The following is a 23,726-nucleotide window of genomic DNA, read 5'->3' on the forward strand; positions in this document are numbered from 1 at the left end:
ATACCATCTACTGCAAGAAATCCCGCAAGGAAACATACTTGGAAAGAGAGGTGTTGGCAGGAGACGAATCTCATGGCTAAAAACCTCAGAACAGAGCTCGAAAGCTGTAGTCGCTTAAGTGCGGCCAGTATCCAGTATTCGGGAGATAATGGGTTCGAATCCCACTGTCGGCAGTCCTGAAAATGGTTTTCCGTGGTTTCCCCATTTTCACACCAGGCAAATGCTGGGGCTGTACCTTAATTAAGGCCACGGCCGCTTCCTTCCCACTCCTAGCCCTTTCCTGTCACATCGGCAGAGTTACTCCAAGCAGCTCACAACGGAGAAGACACAGCCAAAATGGTTGCCGGCATCCGAAACGGATAGCGACTAGAAGAATAAGACCGAGCTCGATAGCTGCAGTCGCTTAAGTGCGGCCAGTATCCAGTAAACGGGAGATAGTGGGTTCGAATCCCACTGTCGGCAGCCCTGAAGATGGTTTTCCGTGGTTTCCCATTTCCATACCAGGCAAATGCTGGGGCTGTACCTTAATTAAGGCCACGGCCGCTTCCTTCCCATTCCTAGGCCTTTCCCATCCCCTCGTCGCCAAAAGACATATCTGTGTCGGTGCGACGTAAAGAAAATAGCAAAAAAAGAAGAATAAGAAAACAGTTGTCTAAGAAATAACCGGATTTGTGATTGATAAACACAAGCTTGCCTGTGCTCAACTCCTTGCACACTCCTCTAGGAAGAAAATGTTAGGGACTGCTTTAGTTGAGTACATTTAGTGGTATTTATGAAAGGTGAAGATTAAAGCCGTTAAAAATACGCGATGCCACGCAAACAAAAGATTTGTTAAACTTATTGGTATTGATGGATGGGAATTTTAAGTGTTCTTTCTAAACCTTTTCTCTCTGTCATGCACTGACTGTGTACGTTTAAATTCATATAAAGCTAGAAGGGGAGCCTGGTGCATAGCAACAGCCACGTTCGTCAAGTTGTATGTAATAGGGGGTTATGTGTTCATTTGTAACGTAACGAACACATGCCTTTAACACCGCATCTGTAATCTGATGTTCAAAGTTTCAGATAAAAGGTTATATAAGTCTGAAACACATTCAATGACTGCGAACATCAGACTTTCGACAAGTAGATTTCGCACGGATGGCACAACTTTTCTGATTACATTTGACTCGTGATCAAATCAGGTGAAGGTTCTGCCAAAAATTAGACCTACATTCTTAACGGCGTCACTGTAAGGGATATCTGTGTCTAGAACCTTTATACCTGGGAGGGAGTTGAGATCAACAGTTCTCAGAAGTTTGGTGAAACCTATGCAAATAAGTCGGTATTAGTCACATTTAATAGAAGGTTATGATTTACGCTCCATTCGGCCAGTTGAAAAATATCGTGATTAACGTGCTTTATACAAAGAGGTGCGTTAGTGGGTCTAAAATGGAAGTAAGCTTGTAAGTCATCAGCATTTACGTGAAAGGCACTTCAGATGATGTGCTATTATTATAAGTAGAATGGACCATAGACTGATCCTTGTGGTACGTAAAATATTACTGGTTCCCAGTTAGAGGATCGTCCGTCAAGAAAAGTTTTTTTTTTTTTTTTTTTTTTTTTGCTAGGGGTTTTACGTCGCACCGACACAGATAGGTCTTATGGCGACGATGGGATAGGAAAGGCCTAGGAGTTGGAAGGAAGCGGCCGTGGCCTTAATTAAGGTACAGCCCCAGCATTTGCCTGGTGTGAAAATGGGAAACCACGGAAAACCATTTTCAGGGCTGCCGATAGTGGGATTCGAACCTACTATCTCCCGGATGCAAGCTCACAGCCACGCGCCTCTACGCGCACGGCCAACTCGCCCGGTGTCAAGAAAAGTAACTATGTGTGATCTATGAGACATATGATTCAAACCACGACTTAGGACTTCAGCTTAACAAGAAACAACTCGTGGTAAACAGAGTCAAATGCCTTACAGAAATCAAAGAGACATAAGACAGTAAGCTGATTCTTATCGATGGCCGCACATATCATCTGTGATAATTATCCGTTCTGGTGTTCAGATTCCTAACTGTCCTCAACATTTACGTACCTTTCCTATTTTCACCAGCACAATGCACGCTCTGTTACCACCCTTGCCATGCTCTTTAGTAGGCCAGCAGCCTATAATCGCTCATTTATTGTGAAGGGAACAAACTAGATTGTGGAACACTGTCCCAAAAAATATTCTTAGTATAAAATCTTTAACCCCTTTCAAGTCTTCGTACAGAAAGTACTCATGAAACCAAAAACCAATGGTGTGAGTCGTGGTGACAGCGTGTGCGTATAAATAAATTTACATTAATCTCAGTAAGTTAGTAGTTTGACTAATCATATGTCCATATTATTTTACAGTGGTTCTTTTACTGCATATGTTTTGTATTGCTATTTTATATTATTTTCATAATTTAATTTTTACTGCACATTAATGTGGTAAAGTGTAAGCGGGGACCACGAGTATACTAACTTAGCCACTAATCAGTACAAATAAATAAATAAATAAATAAATAAATAAATAAATAAATAAATAAATAAATAAATAAATAAATAAATAAATAAATAAATAAATAAATGAATAAATAAATAAATAAATAAATAATAAACAAATAAACTTCAAAATTGTTATATAAATAGTGTGGTTAAAAAGAATAGTGGCCTGAATTTGCCAATGTGTTATGGCATATTGCACAGTGTATTTCATTGTCGTGGCTTTCACCTTCCAGAATAACAGAACAGTTCTCATTTGCATCCCCGTGAGTGAGTCAACAGCTTTCTCTTTCGCCTGGTCCACCTTCTTTTATTTTGGTCTCGCGTCCTTGTCGCTACTGGTATAGCCTCTAGCACATAGGCGTTTGCTCGGACTGGATCAACTGGTGAGTTTTCTGAGTGACTGCACCCAGAGTGATATTCAGTGCGGTTATAATCCAGTCATCATCCAGGGATTCCGAAGCTTTTTTCCTCGTTCCAGTATGATGGTAGTTCCCTCGTCCCCACACCGTGTAAAGAAAGCTAGTAAACCAGTCCTCAAAGCAATAACTGATTACTGTATCAGAAAATTACCGCTCGTTATTAATTACGGAATGACTGCACTTGAAAGGACTCGTATTTGTGCCTTGTTGCTAGCAACACATGCACCCACCAAAATAGCTAACAACTTGTGAGACATGCGTGATGATTTTAGGATCTCAGCTAAGTCGGGCATGGTTTCTGTTTAGCTGTGTATGCCACTCTATCCTCTTCGACTCTTCTCGACTAAATCTTGTACTGTACTTATTTTGAACCCCAGGAATGAGGAAGCCATTCAGTTTCTTGACTATCATATTCCGTCATTCTGCCCGTCTTTCATTGTTTTGTTCATTTTTGATGAACTGAGCTATTTGGCTGCGTGGCTCGGGTCGCGTAGCCGTGTGTTTATATTCGGGGATGGTGATTTTGAATCCCACCGTCGGCAGCAGTGAAGATGATCGTCCGTGGTTTCCCATTTTCACATCGGGCAATTGCCGCAGTTGCACCTCATCAAAGGCTACTACCGCTACCTTTCCAATAGTAGCCCTTTCCTTGCGTCGCCGAAGACTTTCGATATGCCATCAGGGAAAAATTCTCGAGAACCGAATACTTCTACTTTACTCTTCAGTGGTAGGAATAATAATAATAATAATAATAATAATAATAATAATAATAATAATAATAATAATGGCGTATGGCCTCCTGAGAGGCCTGGTGCAGGTCTTTTTCTAGTAGACGGCCTATTAGGCGACCTGCATGTCTGTGAAGATGAGGGCCCTACCTAGGATGATTTCTAATGTTGAATACGCCACACACACCCAGCCCCCGAGCCATTGGAATTAACGAATTAAGGTTAAAATGCCCGACCCGGCCGGGAATCGAACCCGGGATCCTCTGAACCGAAGGCCAATACGTTGACCATTCAGCCAACGATTCGGACATAATAATAATAATAATAATAACAGCATTACTTAATAGTGATCAACCCTTAAGCTCTTTATGCTTCATAAACCATCAATTTACATCATGAAAATTTAAAGGAACAGTTCGAGATTAAAGAAATCATGAGAAAAGCCATAGGGCTGTACCTTAATTAAGGCCACGATTACTTCTTTCCAACTCATAGCTCTTTCCTATCGCATCGCCGTCATAAGTCCGATCTGTGTCGGTGCAACGTAAAAAATAAAAAGCAAAAATCCATCCTCTAAGTGTTGGACCTCTTCCGGTTTTTTCCCAAAATTAGTGTTGCTCGAGTTTATTTCCTCTTGAAACAATAAACACCAATACCGGCACCATTAACTCTTGATCCCGGTGGATGGTCGGATCATTCACCTCTTCCCGGGTTCATCTACATCCCGCTGTAAGCGCGTCCGGGAAGGCTCTCGCCGATTCAAATTCGCACCAGCACATGGAAGGTTTTCGGTGAAATACAGCCTGATGTAAAAATGGGAAAACCGCCTTCAGGGCTGCCGACGGTGGTATCCGAACCCACAGCTACGCGACGTGCACCGCTCACTGTTCAACCTGACGGTAGTTCATTTTCATACTTTCACGATTCTTTCTTAACCTTTGTCGTTACCTACATTCTCTGAAACGACGAACCTCTTCCCATTACAGTTAAAAGAGGATGTGAAGGTATTTCCCCTTTAAAATAAACCGAGCTAGTGACTGTGCGGTTTGCGTCACGGGAGATAACCGCTTCGAACCTCAATTCGGCTAACCTGAAGATGGTTTTCTGTAGTTTCCCCATTTTCACACCAGGAGACGGTCGCTTTCTTCCTACCCCTATCACTTTCCTATCCCATAGTCGCCATAAGACCTATCTGTGTCGGTTTTACATAGGCTAATGAAAAGTGCAAAGAAAAGACAACGTAGTGTCGGCATGAAGAATATACATACTGTATCTCGGTCGTTGACTTGATTTTCGTCTGTCCATGTAAATAGGAAGGCACAACGTAGAAAGTGCCCACGATCACGTTTGTTAGCCGTGGCATTGCTCCTCCTTTATTTCTTGCTCCTGAATCACGACTTGGAAATGTGGGACGAATATTAACTGTTGAGAGAGAGTGGACCATATTGGCTGCCCAGCAACATTTCTCCGCACTTTGATCTACATAAAGACATATTGAACTTTCTTGGGTGAAACAGTCTTGTCGTTTATTTCTGTTGAAAACAGAAGAGCGCTTTCTGTCACGCCCGAGGTGGCTGCGAACCTTATCTGTCTTCATCGATCTCACAAGTACATTCCGATTTAAGGACAGAAATGTAACTGTTACTGACCATAGCAGGCACCGAGGTTTCGGAACTGTATTTCTTTAATGTACCGGAACCCAAACATCCTCAAAGATCATTATCCTCAGTCAGAATCGAACGAACTACCTTCGCAACAAAACATCTACGACTAAACATTTATGACCAGACAAACAATCGAAGGAAACATAGTTATTTTTTCTATTCCGTTGACACCACGAGGGTCCCTGGAAGACGGGAAGGTAAAACCTTGTACCAGCCGCAACCTTGGCATAAATGCGGTGGCCGACCACCTCGCCCCTGGTACTCATTTCTGGTGTAGGTTCGGATGGGTCTCTTCACAAACGAAAGTCTCGTTTCTATACTTTATGCTTCGGCTCCTGACAGGGAATCGATCCTGCACCCTTCTGGATGAACCGATTACACCTTTACCGTCCCGAGTACGTACAGTAGCTCCCGTAGTAATATATACTCCGCTAAAGTCGTGCCATCTAAGTCATATTCGATGTTCATATTTACTACCATTTTGTGGTGAAGCGGAACAGTTCCTAAGGTTGAGTGGTATCAACAATGGCCCATCAAAAATCACCTTCTTGCCTATAGGGATCATCTGATCCACTGAGGTAATATACAATGCCACGTTAATCTCTCTGTCTCTCAATGGTCGCTAAAGTGCGTCCAGTATCCAGTAATCGGGAGATAGTGGGTTCGAGCCTCACTGTCGGCATCCCTGAAGATGGTTTTCCGTGGTTTCCCATTTTCACACCAGGCAAATGCGGGGCTGTACCTTAATTAAGGCCACGGCCGCTTCCTTCCACTTCCTAGACCGTTCCTATCCCATCGTCACTATAAGACCTATTTATGTCGGTGCGACGTTAAGCAAATAGCTATATCTCAATATTCTGCTAGACATTAGCAGCTATCTGCATAGAATATAGACGATACAGTGGATACATATAATTCCTGATTGTAAGTTTATTCTACACTACGTCTACTATCATAAGTGTACGTTCTTGAAAATGACGTGGAAAGTAGAGCTTTACCATGAAACTATGAAACGTATTATTATGTCCGACCATACACTCGCGTGCATTTTAAGTGAAACGTATTTTACTTGCAGTTAAATGTCACACACAGCTAAGGACATAATTAGGGTCAGTGGATTAACTGCTTCCTTTTCATTCAGATAGCTAAGGTTCATATTCTGGTAGATTCTTGGGTGAAATGTTCACCTGGAAAGTCATGTGGCGCCAAATATCACAAATATCTGGCATCAAGCTGAAGAAATTAAATCTTCCAACATTGCGATGTTCTAAAAATGATCGATTTTAAGTTGGTTCTTGTATATACTGTAAGAATCTAGGTGTGACTGACGGAGGCGACAAATGACTTGCGGTTCTCGATAGATCGGTGAATGGGTATACCTAGGACAGAACTATACGTACAATATAACGAAGGCATGTGTAGCATGGGAAAAGACTGTCGACCTCAACTCAATTTGAGTATAAACTGGTCAGCTATGATAAAACGTAGGTTAGTATGGTTTAATTGAGAGCCCTAACGCTGTTTGGATCTCAAAAACTCCACCATCAGCTGTCGTAAAAACGTTAGGCGTTACTGACGAACAAACTAGCAAAATGATGATGATGTTATTTGCTTTACGTCCCACTAACTACTTTTTAAGGTCTTTGGAGACGCCGAGGTGCCGGAATTTAGTCCCGCAGGAATTCTTTTACGTGCCAGTAAATCTACCGACACGGGGCTGTCGTATTTGAGCACCTTCAAATACCACCGGACTGAGCCAGGATCGAACCTGCCAAGTTGGGGTTAGAACGCCAGCGCCTTAACCGTCTGAGCCACTCAGCCCGACAAACTAGCGAAATGACAATTGATGTGATTTCCTGCTGCTTTCCTCGCGAAGCTGAAAGAAACTATACGTCTCAGTCAACCAATCCCTCTGAAATGCATACACTAACAGACCCTTCAAGCTACACTGACTGCTGGCTGTCAGAAACAGCCACTGGTGGCTTTCACTGTCATTTACCGGGAGCCTGTGTCCTCTCGCCACGGCCATAAGTGGACGTTGATGCAGTCCCAATAATGGCTGTGTGTTTCGGATTATTCTTGCTGTATTAATTCTTGTGGCTCGGGGACTTGGAGTTTGTGTTGGTCCCACCACAGTCCTCATAACACACTACCAACCACTATAGAAACACGCAATAGTGAGTACATCCCTCGTATAGGGTTGGCGTCAGGAAGGGCATCCGTCCTTAAAACACGGCCAATTCCATATGTGCGACACTGTTCGCACCCGCGAACCCACAGGTGTGGGAAAACCGGTAGAAGAAATAATAATAATAATAATAATAATAATAATAATAATAATAATAATAATAATAATAATAATAATAATAATAATAATAATAATACGTGGTGAGGAGCCGAAACACTAAAACTAATCTAGAGAGGTGAAATAAACAAAAATTATGAACATATAAAGAAGACTGGTTAGAAGCATTCTTGGTCCAAGGACAACAGAAACAGAATGTAACAGACCACGATCTAACAAAGAAATCTACGTACATGTGGAGAATATAATACACACCATGCGTATTGCTGAGAATTAAAAAAAGAATGGTATTTCTGTATCGGCCGTGTCCGCAGTAACAAGGAAATTCACTTCTTAATTTTCCCTAAGTTTTGTCTGTCTGTCTGTCTGTCTGTCTGTCTGTCTGTCTGTCTGTCTGTCTGTCTGTCTGTCTGTCTGTCTGTCTGTCTGTCTGTATTCGCATCACGAGAAAACGGCTGAAGAGAATTTAATGAAAATCGGTATGCAAAGTCGGGGAATAAGTCGGTACAATCTAGGCCATAAATAAATGTATACACGCTGAGTGAAATGGTGGTTTAGGGGATGGCCTAACATTTAATTATCAAATATTTTATTAGTGGTCCTATCGACAAACACTACATAACTGAAGTTATATAGTGTTATTAAATTTCCGATCGCGCAGAGCCACGAGGAAATGGGTAAACCGATTTTAATGAAAATTTGTATGTAAAGTCGGGGAATAATGAACTACAGTCAACGCTATAAATAATTTTATAAGATGCCCTAATATCACAGAGTCGAAAGAAATCTAAACGTGAAGGCCTACAATATAGAAGGCTCATAAAATTGATCAACAGTAACATTACATTGACCATTGTTTGTTGTGATGTGCTTTGTGTATTCTGCTGCCACTCATCTCCGATATAAGAAGTTACTGTTGCGTACCGAGTATAACAGGCTGCCTGAATATTGGCGGGAAGTAGCTGTGGAATTAGATGTCTCTCCCTCTCTCTTTAGCATGCCATTCCTCAGGTTCATAAATTTCCTGATACTACTGGTACTTAACACACTGGTTCATATGGTATTCCAGCTATTCAATCCCTGCTCTGAGGCACTGATTGGAATAAGCAATGTGCACATTTAACGGAATAATGGCAGAAGAGTGTTCACGGCAGTCTGCGGCCTGGTCACTTCAGCTCTGGAACTTCGGACTGTTAGATCAGCACCATTAAAAGTGAGAAAATGTGTGTTTTTTATCGAGTACTTTATATGATAACATTTCTTTTAATCGCTACATTCCTACTGACGTCATTGTAGGCCTAATGACCTATGTTGACTTCAGTTGGGAAAACCAGAAGGTCGTTTCTGAGAATTCCGTAGGGAAGCACGGTGCATCAGCTTTAAGTACAACCAGCGAGAAAGCAGCCGCATAACATACAACAGCTCCGGAAAGTGGGCGGAGAGGAAGAAGGAATATAGCAAGAATTGAAGTATTGATTTAACGTGCTCTGTAAAAGTGCTATTCGATTAAATAATAATAATAATAATAATAATAATAATAATAATAATAATAATAATAATAAAAACAAGGAGTGATAGCATTTCGTTTTGTGCTACAGTTTCACGCACAACAGAGTATGTGATTTACGATGATAATAATCATATGTCTACCTCTTAGACCCGTTTCCTGACGCAGGGTCGGGGATGAGGTGAGATGAATTTATATGGCATGGTTTTACGGCCGGATGCTCTTCCACACGCCAACCTCTATTGGGGAGCTGATGAACATGAAATGAATGATGGTGGATGGAAATTGCGTAAGGAGGTGGACGGAAACGGATGTGGCGTATGAGTAGTAACTGACGCGGCATTTGGCTGAATGTGAAAATAGGAATAATCAAAAAACAGTTTTCAGGACAGCCGATGGTGGGGTTCGAACCCACGCGTCTCCCGAATGTAGAGCTTTGCTCCATTGTCGTGGCGCGTTAATACACGCGGCCACCCGCTCTGGTTATTATTATTATTATTATTATTATTATTATTATTATTAATAATAATATAAATCCTATGTCAATATGGGCATTCGAGTCAACATAGCCTGATATTTGCAATCTGGTGACCGAAGCTATGAGAAAGGCAATGCAATTTGGGGTTGTTAAAACTGACGATTGAATACGAAAGGGAGTTTTAATAAAACAAAGAAGAGGCACCAAAACTTTAGTTCGTTTTTCACCGGGATTGACTGCGTTAGCGGCGCTCATTCTCCGTGACATGTACGTAATCTAATAACTCAAAATAATTGAGTACTAATTCAAGCCAAGAATATTCACCTCATCCCTTCTTCTTCCTGGCTTTTTACTAATTTTTGGGTTCGACACTTGCTGTGATTTAGTCTAGTTTAACGGCCAGATGCTCTTTCTCTCGCCAACTCTTATGTATTCACTATTGCGTCTTTATGCGGCGGCAATGGCGTGGTGTATTGTATGTGAAAAAGGGAAGTGTATCAAGACGAACACAAACGCCGAGCAAGTGGAATCAACCATATATATTTAAAATCCTCGACCCAGGGTCCTCTGAAACGAAGGCCAGTACGCTGACCAGCTAGGCAAGGAGCCGCAGATTTATCTCATCGGCGGTGGTGATTGTTGTTTATGGAAAAGTACGAGTTGGCTACCATCCTCTGGCCATGCGGCGCGCTACTGTGAGCTTGCATCCGGGAGATAGTGGGTCGCCATGTTGGCGCGACGTGAAGCAAATTGTAAATAATAATAATTTAATGTTATTTGCTATACGTCCCACTAACTACTCTTTTACGGTTTTCGGAGACGCCGAGGTGCTGGAATTTTGTCCCGCAGGAGTTCTTTTACGTGCCAGTAAATCTACCGACACGAGGCTGATGTATTTGAGCACCTGCAAATATCACCGGACTGAGCCAGGATCGAACCTGCCAAGTTGAGCCACTCAGCCCGGTACAAAATGTAAAAATAAAATACAAAACTTATAATAGAAATAGAAAAGGTCCGACACTTGGAAGAATAAAGGTGTCGGCAAAAGAAAGCTTAGGACCACGAAGGGCGTGAAAATGAAAGACTCCCAAGACCTCGCAAACCTAATACTGGTCGGGGTCGGAAGACAACAAGAGTTGATCTCGAGTAAGTTTGCTTGAAAGCGAGGACCCTCACACAAGTAAGTAGAAGCAATGCCAGGACTCAGCTAAGAGTCTCGTGGTCGCTAACACACACTCCTAAGCTCAAAGCCCCTGGGATCCCCCGTTTAGTCGCCCTTTACGGCAGTCAGGGTGTACCAGGGAATGCAACCCTGTTGCAAGAGTTGGAGTTCTTTTCTTGTTCGTTTTATAAGTGCAAAACTTTGCAATAGAAAAATAATCACCAGACCAACGCGTGCTGACTTCTCGGGGCTCGATCAAGAACCTGTTGTCAGCAAGTTGTGTTGTTTTCTTATTTATGGACCAGGCACTTCCTGTTTCTTTCTTATTATCGCCTTGTACCGCCATACAAGATGGCTGTTGATAGGGGCAGTGAAAGGCAATGCAACTGGTGAATGTTGAATTCAACGGGAATGAAAAGCAGTTCGCGTGTTTTTGCGCGCTACGTTACCATACAGACGTTTAGCCGTTCAGCCCCTACAGATTCCAACCGGAAATAACAAAACACTCCGAAAAAAGGGAAAACTTGACATATTTCAGATAACCTGCATTGTGAGGAATGATGAATAGACTCTCTCAAAATCGTGATTAATAATAATAAAATCGTTTTGGCCCTCACTCATCACGGTGAGATAGAATCCAAATTAAAGGGAGGAAATTCTCACGAAATATTCACGGCCCACGTGAAAATTCTGCGGGCGAATATCGCCTGAGGTCAAATGTACAACTGTACTCTTTGAAAAACTCTCGCTTGATCATGAGTTTAGTTTTAAATGACCGGGCGAGTTGGCTGTGCGGTTAGGGGCGCGCAACTGTGAGCTTGCATCCGGGAGATAGTGGGTTCGAATCCCACTGTCGGCAGCCCTGAAGATCGTTTTCCGAGGTTTCCCATTTTCACACCAGGCAAATGCTGGGGCTGTACCTTAATTAAGGCCACTACCGCTTCCTTCCCACTCCTAGCCCTTCCCTGTCCCATCGTCGCCATAAGACCTATCTGTGTCGGTGCGACGTAAAGCCACTAGCGGTTTTAAATGTATATTTATTTTGACATCTTTTAGGATAGCTGGGAGGGTGTACAGATTTCTCTCCATGGGTGTTTTATTGTTGGATAGTCATTTGTATATATGACACACTGAATAATCCTTCCGTTCACTTTAACTGCTGGTTTTTTATTCAAACACATATATTGCAGCTTCTATAAAGATATGTTAAAAAGACTATGGCAAGTCCTCAATCCGCGTTGAAACTTGGTCTTTTTTCAAAGTGTTTTTCCAGTCATTACGATCTCGGGTCTTCCTTCTGCAGTTCCTTAAATCCATGAGTTTCAGATCTTCTCCACTGACTTGAGCTACCTTAGCTTTGATCTTCCAACCCATCTCGTAGTTTCTGGATCCTGATCTTACATCGCATACACACCATTCACACAGCATAGCGAATTTTTTGAATTCAACGCGGGTCTAGGAACTTTGATGATGTTGATGATGCTTGTTGTTTAAAGGGGCCTAACATCTAGGCCATCAGCCCCGGGAACTTTAATCGATTCCCTTTGGTTTGATTAATTTCACGACAGTACACTGTGTTTGAAGACAATTAACTAATTAGGAATGCTATTTTAAGTAAATTAGTACTTTCAACACGGTAGGATCAAATTTGGTTCGAGGAAATTGTATCTGGTGACATACAGTTAAGGGCTAATGAGTCTGAATTTTACTGTTGTCAACGTAGACGAAAGAAGGTGGGATTAATTTAGAGAGTTTGTTGTGAATTCGTCCCAGTGTTGATTATGTGTCTTGTCTGTTTCAGTGCCCATACTCCAGACACTTGGCTCTCGACGAAGTGAAGGAACCTTTCAAGTGGAGTACACAATACCGGCACAAATGGCGGATAATGACGGACGGTTCTGCCCCTACTGTGCCTGCAGAAAACTACAGGTACGTACTTTAGCCAAATATTTAACATATCTGCACATCTTTATCCTTGATTTCACGTAGCTGTCAGCTTGCATTGGGAAGATAATGAGTTAGAACCCCACTGTCCTGAAAAAGTTTTCCGTGTTTTCCTATAGTTTTCTGTTTTTTGCTAGTTGCTTTACGTCGCACCGACACAGATAGGTATTATGGCGAGGATGGGATAGGGAAAGGCCTAGGAGTAGGAAAGAAGCGGCCGTGGGCATAATTAAGGTACAGCCCCAGTATTTGCCTGGTGTGAAAATGGAAAACCACGGAAAACCATCTTCAGGGCCGCCGACAGTGGGATTTGAACCCACTATCTCCCAGATGCAAGCTCACAGCCGCGTGCTCTTGAACTCGCGGCCAACTCGCCCGGTTTTTCCTATTGTCACACCAAGTATATGCTAGGGCTGTACTTTAGTTAAGGCTACAGCTGTTTCCTTCCCACACGTAGCCCTTTCTTACCCCATCGTCGCCATAACATCTACCTGCGTCGGTGCGACGTAAATCGAACTGAAAGAAAAAATTCTTGATTCGTGGTATGTTTAAATAGCGTATGTCTATTTCATCAGTTATTTCATGGTATAGGGCATTCTTTTGCCACCCACATTGCATTATATGCAATATGTACTAATCAAGAACAGAATAAATGTAATTTTTTAGTAGTAGCCTACACATCGATTGTGCTAATATGTATCCCCACGCTAGGATTAATGTTTTTATAGTACAGCATTCAGCTGATTACGGTGCTGAGTTTTGATACTCTTTTGGGATTTTGCCGTGTCAGAGAAATAAAGAGTGGGAATTCTTTACGTTTCGTGAAGACTTAGCTCCTCGACTACGACTTGTCGGGTGGCAAATAATCTGTCGAGATAAGAATATTGTTTTTACGTCCCACTTGCGTTTTTTAAGGTTTTCGGAGCCGCAGATATGCCGTAACAGCCTGAACAGCTGCATAAGATATATCTTTAATCTGCGATATGATGCTCATATATCACCTTATTTAAATAACCGGCAAGCGAATATCACCTTGAAAGTATCACTTAATGGAAGTCTTCTCCCTCACAATGCCAACCCCAAATATCTTGGAGTTACTCTCGACCGAACGCTATCATACAGGAAACATCTAACCAACCTAGCAGCCAAATTAAGGTCACGCAACAACATCATTCACAAACTTGCTGGCTCCACATGGGGAGCCTCTGCATCTACTTTGCGTACTTCAGCTATGGCGCTGGTGCTTTCCACAGCTGAGTACTGTTCTTCGGTATGGATCAACAGCTCTCATGCTAAAAAGGTGGACACGGTCCTGAATGAAACAATGCGTGTCATAAGTGGCACAGTAAAATCTACTCCTCTTTTCTGGTTGCCAGTGCTCAGCCACATAGAACCTCCTAGAATTAGAAGATTGAACAACTTGTTTAGAGAATACAGCAAGATATTAACCAATCCTGATCTCCCCATCCATGAAGATGCTAACGTCAGATTCAGCCGCCTCAAATCAAGATCTCCTCCTATTCAAACAGCACAGGAACTTGTTAGAAGGGATTTCAATCCAAAAGCAGATTGGCAACAAGAGTGGAACAGCGTAGCTCCGACTCAATGGCGGGCATTGTTCAATTATAAGAATCTTCCAGCTGGCTTTGATTTACCCCGCAAGACATGGGTAGCCCTCAACAGAGTCCGTACTAACCACGGGAGATGTGGTTCAATGATGTTTAAATGGGGTATGAGATCTTACCCAGCCTGTGACTGCGGGGCAGTTAAACAGACTATCGACCATATCGTCACCGAATGCATTGGAAGGGCATTCGCTGGATCTAGCCAGGACTTTGTGGTGGCTTCTGCTGAGGCCATACAATGGCTAGAGAATTTGGATCTAAATCTTTGAACCCTTTTGCTTGCATGATTGTTTTCAATGTTATGTGTATATCTTATAATTATGTATATAATGGTTTGTGCTTACTGTTCATTTATATTTAATCTTTGTATTGTTTTGTGTACGTTACCATACGCTAATAATAATAATAATAATAACCTTATTATAAGGAGCTGTCATGGCTTCGAGTGCACCAGCGCCGTGAACTTCACATGCTATCACTTCTGCACAAAGTTCTTTCCACAATACTCCCGACTATCTGTCTTCATCTTTTTCTTACCTCTCGTCCTATCATGAACACAATACAAGATCTGGTTCCTCTCTTGCCATACCTGTAAACCGCACTGCTGTGTACAACCGCTCCTTCATAATCTCTGTGTCTAGGTCATGGAATTCGCTACCTGCGAACATTAGAGAAAATCCTTCTCATCGCAAGTTTAAAGTGGCTTGCCAGGAGCATTTGCTGGGTAGATCCCGCTGACTTGCTGGATAATTGTTGAGTGAATGAAGGAATGAATGGGACGAATGAATGGATTACTGCAGTTACATTATTTAAGAGTACGTTATTTTGTGTATTTTAAAATTAAGGATTCTTTCATTATTATTATTATTATTATTATTATTATTATTATTATTATTATTATTATTATTATTATTATTATTATTGCTATTGCTATTAGTATTATTTGTTATATTGTATTCGAAATTATAAGTTATGTATATGTATACTCATCTAGTGGTTAAGTGTAAGAGAGGGCCTCGAGCCCTAACTTCGCCACCAATAAAGGCATTATCTATCTATCTATCTATCTATCTATCTAATTTTGACACACAGGAATTATTTTTACGAGTCGGTAAATCTACTAATACGAGGACGGGGTATCTGAGCTCCTTAAAATAGCTCCGGATTGAACGAGGATCGAACTTGGACTCAGAGGACCAACCACTAAGCCCGTTTTTTTTTTCCTGATTCAAAGTTGGCCGTACACTATGACTTCCCGGTCAGAAATGAAAATCCGCAGCCTGTTTCCAGTCATTTGACCGCGTTAGGTACGGGATGAATGAAGCCCCATCTAGCGGCGAGGATAGGAATTGAGCCGGCTGCCGAAGCCTGTCGCACTCCTCTGGGGCAATGATTAATGAATGACAGATGAAATGAAATGATATTGAAGAGTGTTGCTGGAGTGAATTATGACAGAAAAAACCGGAGTACCCGGAGAAAAACCTGTCGCCCCTCCGCTTTGTCCAGCACAAATCTCACTTGGAGTGATCGGGATTTGAACCATGGAACCCAGCGGTGAGAGGCCGGCGCGTTGCCACCTGAGCCACGGAGGCACTTCCCGGTCAGAAAGTGGTGTTAAATTTGTTTCACCGTTCTCATTATCCAAGAGCTTTCCGCAAGTCATGCATCGATCATCAACTATATAAACGTTCGTCTCCGTGACTGACTGACTAGCGTCTTGGCCTTCGGTTCTCGGGATCCTAGTTTCGATTGCTGATCGAATCGTGGAGTTTTACTCACTCGGGGACCGGGTGTTCGTGCTGCTCGTGACTCTCCTACAATCTGCTCACAACGATACGCTCCATCACATTAACGCCCACTTTCCTATGCTCATCACACACCGCCCACCCTCATCGGAGGGTCTGTCTCACAAGGGCTGAACCAGGCCTCACGACATTTAGGATTTCATGTAACAGTGTGTCTTTTTCACGTTGATCTTAAGGGCACCAGTAGTAGAGAGGAACCTTACTTTCTGATATTAAATACGTAGCATAGAAATAATGTGATAGGCCTACTTGGTGATCGTCAAGTATACATGCACACATCCATGCAGTAGATAAATAATTATAATTTGTCTCAACTACACTGTGTAGGCGTTTTCAAATGACACCATTTAGGATGTTTCCATCTCAGTTTCGACGTTCTGTTTTCGTCTGCCAGAACTGTATTATGGCCGAATTTTTGTTGTCGTTATTCTAGGAACGACTTCATCATGTCTATATATGTCCGACTTCATGGCAAAATTGTTAGCGTACTGGCCTTTGATCACGGAGGTGTCGGGTTCGATTCCTGGCAGGGTCGGCAATTTTAAGCATAATTGGTTAAAACCGTTGGCACGGGGCTGGGTGCATGTGTCGTCTTCATCAAAATTTCATCCTCATCAGACGCGCGGGTCGCCTGCGGGAGTTCAAATCAAAAGCCATTCATCTGGCGAGCCGAACTTATCCTCGGACATTACCGGTACCAAAAGCCGTACGCCAACAAATAAATAGCACTATATATGGATTAAGCTTAGTTTTACTGGCCTGATGCCCTTCCTATTGGCAACCCTTTGGAGAAGGATGTATTTCATTTTTCTGACGGGGTTTGAAATGTTGTGTGTAGTAAGACCAAAGGAACGAATCTTCAGTTCGTCCGGGCGTCGAACCTCGGTTTTTTTTGACCTGAAGGCCACTACACCTAACCTTGAAGTTCTTCTAAAGCTGAGTGAGAGGCAGAAGTAGACATAGTATTCTTCATCACAGTAATAATATGATACACTAATATTCACAGTGACATTAGAAAACGCAGGCTACATAAAAGGACACATAAAAACGTGCACCCAGACTTACAAAACAAATAGTCGAATTCTATGAAAACAGGAGTAAAGCTAAAGCAGAGACAATTAAATGGTTTGATCTGAAACAGGCAGGAATTACACTAGCAGATGTCCAGAACCGGCTAATCTTCAGATGCAAAATTCACAAAATAATGGCAAGTTGACTAGCGAAGAAGACCGAAGCAACTTGGTCTGAAATTAGAAAGGAAGCCCACAATAAAAGTGAAATAAATAGGCACAAAGGAAGGCAAATATAGGTAGTGATGTGCGCGAGTGACGCTTGGACTCGCGAGAATCGAGCCTCTCCGAGTACTCGAGTCTCCACGGTGACGTCACGATCCGTAACTGCGATCTGTAGCCGAGTAGTCGGAATAAATACCCCAATCATTAAGTACTATTACAGCAGCCAAGTAAATGATGACCATAACGTGAAACACGCGAGTGTAAGACCGTAACAGATTTGTTTCGAAATGCCATTCGTTTAGTTTGTCACACAATGACATTCTTCTTTGTCTCCTTCGTCTATATTTAGTTGGGCGCTTCCATTACAGTACCTCTGCAGCGTAACGGTTAGTGTTATTAGCTGCCATTCTTGGGGGCTGGGTTCGATTCACGGTACCGCCAAAAATTTTAGAATGTCAGAAGGGCTGGTATGTGGTTCAAATGGTACATGGGAGTGTTCCTGAAAGGAGCTGCACCACCTCGGGATGAGGACATTGCATTAAGTTATATCGCCCATTAGGTTAGCCTTTGGTAACTTGAGATACGGAGTGAAGATTAGGAACATAATTTAACTATTCATTGTAGGTATTACATACTTCCTCCAGGGTGGTGGTGGTGGTAGTGGTGATTGAAGAGGAAGTACAACTAGGCAATCATCCTCTATATAACACTAATCAGGGAGAAGAAATGGAAGGGATCCGAAACGTCGAAAAATTAAGGTATTGGCCAAAGGAAGTCAAGAGCGTCAAATAATGCCCTTTATAATAGAAGATTAGTCGAAAATGTACTTTTCTCCTGCCTGATCTCTAAAATTTCACACTGTGCGCCGATAAAATGAAATGGCGTATGGCTTTTAGTGCCGGGAGTGTCCGAGGACATGTTCGGCTCGCCAGATGCAGGTCTTTCGATTTGACGCCCGTAGGAGATCTGCGCGTCGTAATGAGGATGAAATGATGATGAAGACAACACACACACCCAGCCACCGTGCCAGCAAAATTAACCAATGATGGTTAAAATTCGCGGCCCTGCCGCTTATCGAACCCGGGACCCCTGTGACCAAAGGCCAGCACGCTAACTATTTAGCCATGGAACCGGGCTGTGCGCTGGTGATATTGTGGTACATAAGCACCTGTGTCTGCACGTTCCTTAGTTTACGTTACAATTAGGTTTTGTGTGTAGGCCTATACATTTATGTAAATATAGCACAATGTACATGTTCAGCTGTATATTTTGTTACGCAGTAGAACAATGCACGTCCTAGTTCAACTCCACAACGTTAAATTGATTGAAGGAATGCTCTGGGCATTTGGTGAGGTATCCAAGAATAACATAATTATATTGTTTCCACCTCCGGTATTTTGTCCCGCCGTATAATATAGTACTTACTTTTTCGGTAAGGTACTGTATGTATGCTTCGGGATTAACGACTGTTCCAAAGGGTGACTGTGTACACACTTCTTTAAAGTGATGTTCATTACCGCATCGCAACATTAGTTTGTACAGTGCATCATTGTGCATTATTGGGAAACGGAACCAATACCTGTCCTTGGTCTACCTGCAATATTATGCATCGTGTTGTTTCCATACACAGCTCGCAGATAACGCTGCAGCGCCCTCGGCCTCGAGTCCGGACTCGAGTACCTCGATTCTTCGCGAGTCCACTCGCAGCCCATCACTAAATATAGGCCGTGTACAGGGATTTGAATTTGACGCCATTTAGGCTGCTTGTGCGCGACGCCCTATTTTACTCTTACCAGACGGTGGAAGTCTATGACTGAGTTTTAATTAATTTTGTCGGTAAACACCAAATGTGTCATCAGAGAACTTTTACATGGAATGTCGAATGGACTTTTGTCCGTCTTTCAAAAATCCAACACTCTCTGTCGGGCTTGAACCCGCTATCTTGGTCTCCGGAGGCCGACACTCCACACTGATCCACCGAGGGAAATGTTTGTGAGGTGGTTGGCTCAAACGATAGCTCTGAAGATGGCTTTCTTTGGTTTCGTACATCTCCCTGGCCTTGTTGTTCTTTGAAGCCATCTACAAAAAGCATAGCTTTCATTTTCTCATTCCCGATAGTCTGGTGTACGTCTCTCTGGATCTCATCATTCAACGTGATGAAAAGAAGAAGAGACAAAAACTCTTTATGTCCTCTAATGTTCTAAAGCTCTCACATCATTCATACAGGTGTTTTCACTTTTCTGTTTATGTCCTTGTTTGCATATATGATCGACGCCGTCAGCAATTCTCAGTGACTTAAACTTTCTCAACACATAGAGTAAGTTGGATCAATATTCTGGTCTCTTATTTGTTTTGGATGGACACACATAGAGAGTGGTTCTACATGAGCCATTGCTGAGTATTCCAACAGCCTACCACCCAAAACATAATTATATATAAATGACATTATAATGTAATCTATACATTTCGGATTCTTCATTCATGCTTCACCGGGCGAGCTGGCCGTGCGGTTAGGGGCGCGCAGCTGTGAGCTTGCATCCGGGAGATAGTTGGTTCGAACCCCACTGTCGGCAGCCCTGAAGATGGTTTTCCGTAGTTTCCCATTTTCACACCAGGCAAATGCTGGGGCTGTACCTTAATTAAGGCCACGGCCCCTTCCTTCCCACTCCTAGCCCTTTCTATCCCATCGTCGCCATAAGACCAATCTTTGTCGGTGCGACGCAAAGCCTCTAGCAAAAAAGACAACAAAACAATAAAAACATTCGTACTTCATTAATTTTCTTTCCTCCGGTGTACAAAAGTCGAAAGTACGTTCAGATACATTTTTGTCGGTCTGTCAGTATGTTTGTTTGTTTGTGCCGACAAAGCGAGCAAATGGCTGAACAGAATTTTTGTAAACTCGTGTAGTTAAGTTCGGTACAAAGTCACTTTCCCCAATATGTGAAGAAATAAAATAACATAATCTACGTGACTGTGACTAAAGTTGACAAACCGTTCAGACTCTCATTTTTACTTCGAATACTGTTACAAACTGTCCCCCTCCCCATGTTCAATGTACCGGTACCAAGTACATCTCTTCAGCAATGATTTGCAAATATCATAACACAACATAGGATTGGCATCCAATCCCTCGAATGATAGTTCTATTAGCTGTTTCCGGTTTCTCAGAAAACACTTTTTCTTTGGCATTACCCCACATGAAAAATTCACAATGGGTGAGGTCACATGAACGTGGTGGCCAATCTGTTGTACCATGGCGACGAATCCATTCACCGAAATGTTGATCAAGATCACCCTCACAACAACACCAAATGAGGTGGCGTTCAACAACAACAACAACAACAACAACAACAAGAAAGGACGTACGAAAACTATGTTACCATTAACCAGTCCAAACCACACTAAGAGACGCAGTAGTGCCAGTCCTAGTACACAAAAGCAAAACGCTCGCTGATACTTGTCCTTACTAATCTGGGGGAAGCGAGTTTGTGCCCACCCTACTGTGGTGTAGCAATATTGAGGGGACCAAGATAAAAGTTTTTCCAGTCTGGCGAAACACGAAATACCATAGAACACTATAACATACCTGTAACCGAGCTCGATAGCTGCAGTCGCTTAAGTGCGGCCAGTATCCAGTATTCGGGAAATAGTAGGTTCGAACCCCACTGTCGGCAGCCCTGAAAATGGTTTTCCGTGGTTTCCCATTTTCATACCAGGCAAATGCTGGGGGTGTACCTTAATAAAGGCCACGGCCGCTTCCTTCCCACTCCTAGCCCTTTCCTGTCCCATCGTCGCCGTAAGACCTATCTGTGTCAGTGCGACGTAAAACAACTAGCAAAAAAAATACCTGTAAAAAATATCGGGACCGTTTTGTAGGCTATTATGTTATCACTAATGTAAAGTCACACAAAGTAGTTCATTGCTGCACATTAATTTATTCCAATAATCATGATCATGAATTCACTTTCTAAGGCACATAAAGCCGTACATCTGTCTGTCCGCTGAACAGAGTTGTCTTCTTCTCTGCCTTCCCTACCTCCCTACAGACACGTTTGTGTTAGCAATCCAATATCAAGGCCAGCGATCTGAAATAAGTCCAAGCTCGGACGCTGGAGATAACGGACGTGAAACCAAAGCTGATTTTAAGTACAGAAAACTCAAATATACTGAAGTGTCAATATCGGACTTTGTCACACTTGTTCATAGTTTTTAGCTATTTGCTTTACGTCGCACCAACACAGATATGTCTTACGGCGACGATGGATAGGAAAGGCCAGGAATTGGAAGGAAGCGGCCGTGGCCTTAGTTAAGGTACAGCCCCGGCATTTGCCTGGTGTAAAAATGGAAAACCACGGAAAACCATCTTCAGGGCTGCCGACAGTGGGACTCGAACCCACTTGTTCATAGTATCACCCCTTCACAATCATTGACAAGTTTAGGCAACGCACATTATATACGCATGATTACAAATGATTTGATAGAATCTGAGGATGTTCTTGTGCTGGCTCCGCGGTGAAGGCTAGGGTGACTGCCCCTAACCCGTAAGCCCCGGGTTCGATTACCGGCCAGGTCAGGGATTTATTTTTTCCTGGAACTGAGGGCTGGTTCGAAGTCCACTCAACCTACGTGATTACAATTGAGGAGCTATCTGACAATGATATAGAGGCCAAGAATAACAGCCGAGAGGACACACGACAGCCTTGTCTGAGCAGCGGTCGCTTGGTAGGCCATGACACTTTTGGGCTCTTGCGCCATGGGGATTGGTTTGATTTGGTTTGGTTGGGTTTGAGGATGTTCCCGCAGAACGAAACATGTCATTCTGTTACTAATAGCCTATGTTTTTACAGGTATTTCAAAGTGTTCTAAGTTTTACATAGAACATTTACCATGCGAGGAATAATAACGGAAATATTAATGATTGTTGCTTGTTTCACATAAGTCCAATTATCTTCGATAGTGTTACTTCTATTTAGAACATATACATAACAATAATTGAAGCCTCCGTGGCTCAGACGGTAGCGCGCCGGCATCTCACCGCTGGGTTCCGTGGTACAAATCCCGGTCACTCCATGTGAGATTTGTGCTGGACAAAGCGGAGGCGGGACAGGTTTTTCTCCGAGTATTCCGGTTCACCTGTCATCTTTCATTCCAACAACACTCTCCAATATCATTTCATTTCATCTATCATTGATTAATCATTGCCCCAGAGGAGTGCGATAGGCTTCGGCAGCTGGTATAATTCCTATCCTTGCCGCTAGATAGGGGCTTCATCCATTCCATTCCTGACCCGGTTGAATGACAGAAACAGGCTGTGAATTTTCATACAATACAATAATTATAGACAATCTATTTCCAATTAATTTTAATGGGTACATTTTAACTTGCGTGCTATAACAATGGAGATATTCAGGAATTTACATTTTTATCATCAAGTCCATCAACGGTGAGCGAGCATCGCTGTAGTGGTGACATTGTTCAGTCGCCATGGTAACGAGCGAACTGGCGATGGTGGCGGTTGATAACCTCAAAAATCGCTTATATTCATCAGGAAGACGTATGCATGTCGTCGGAGATGAGGCGAGATGAAATTATATGGCATGATTTTACGGCCGGAGGGTAAGGAGGTTTGGCCTGTGAATAGGAACTGCCCGGCATTTGACTAGAAGTGAAAATGGGACATTCTCAGGACAGATGATGCTGGGGTTCGACCTCACTCGTCTCCCGAATGCAGAGCTTATAATAATAATAATAATAATAATAATAATAATAATAATAATAATAATAATAATAATAATAATAATAATAATAATAATAAAATAACAATAAGAATAATGTTATTGTCTCTACGTCCCACTAACTACTTGTGATGGTTTCGGAGACACCAAGGTGCTGGAATTTTGTCCCGCAGGAGTTCATTTACGTGCTAGTAAATCTACCGACACGAGGCTTACGAATTTGAGCACCTTCAAATACGAACGGGCTGAACCAGGATCGAACCTGCCAAGTTGAAGTCAGAAGACCAGCGCCTCAACCGTCTGAGCCACTGAGCTCGGGTCAGAAAGACGACGATGGCTATCAAAATGAGAAGAAAAACGGATGGAACGAGTGCGGGTAAAATGAAATCCTAAAAGGTTGGGGGAGGGGGATGAAAGCAAATACAGTAGAGACAATACGCGACACTTCCGGATTTAGCCTTGTTAAAATGGGAGACAAGTCGCAAGTGGTGCTCCTAGTGGCTTGACCTAAAAATTCGCGCTAAATTCAAATATCAATGGAAATGTATATACTGCGCCCTGGTGGGGGTGTGATAAGCGTCATGCAATTGTAATTATTTATGGAG

General features: G+C 42.6%; 1 protein-coding gene across 2 annotated transcripts in view; it reads left to right on the forward strand.

The window, feature by feature from the left end:
- Hgsnat (Heparan-alpha-glucosaminide N-acetyltransferase) overlaps positions 1-23,726 on the forward strand; it is a 643,222-nt gene that overhangs the window by 478,755 nt on the left and 140,741 nt on the right. For both annotated transcript variants that reach the window (XM_068228844.1, XM_067153049.2), the window contains exon 3: positions 12,579-12,706. In XM_068228844.1, coding sequence (XP_068084945.1) covers positions 12,579-12,706 — 128 coding nt within the window. The remainder of the gene's footprint in view (positions 1-12,578; positions 12,707-23,726) is intronic.

The sequence above is a fragment of the Anabrus simplex genome, chromosome 8 (genome assembly GCF_040414725.1).
Source record: "Anabrus simplex isolate iqAnaSimp1 chromosome 8, ASM4041472v1, whole genome shotgun sequence".
NCBI classification, from domain to species: Eukaryota; Metazoa; Arthropoda; class Insecta; order Orthoptera; family Tettigoniidae; genus Anabrus; species Anabrus simplex.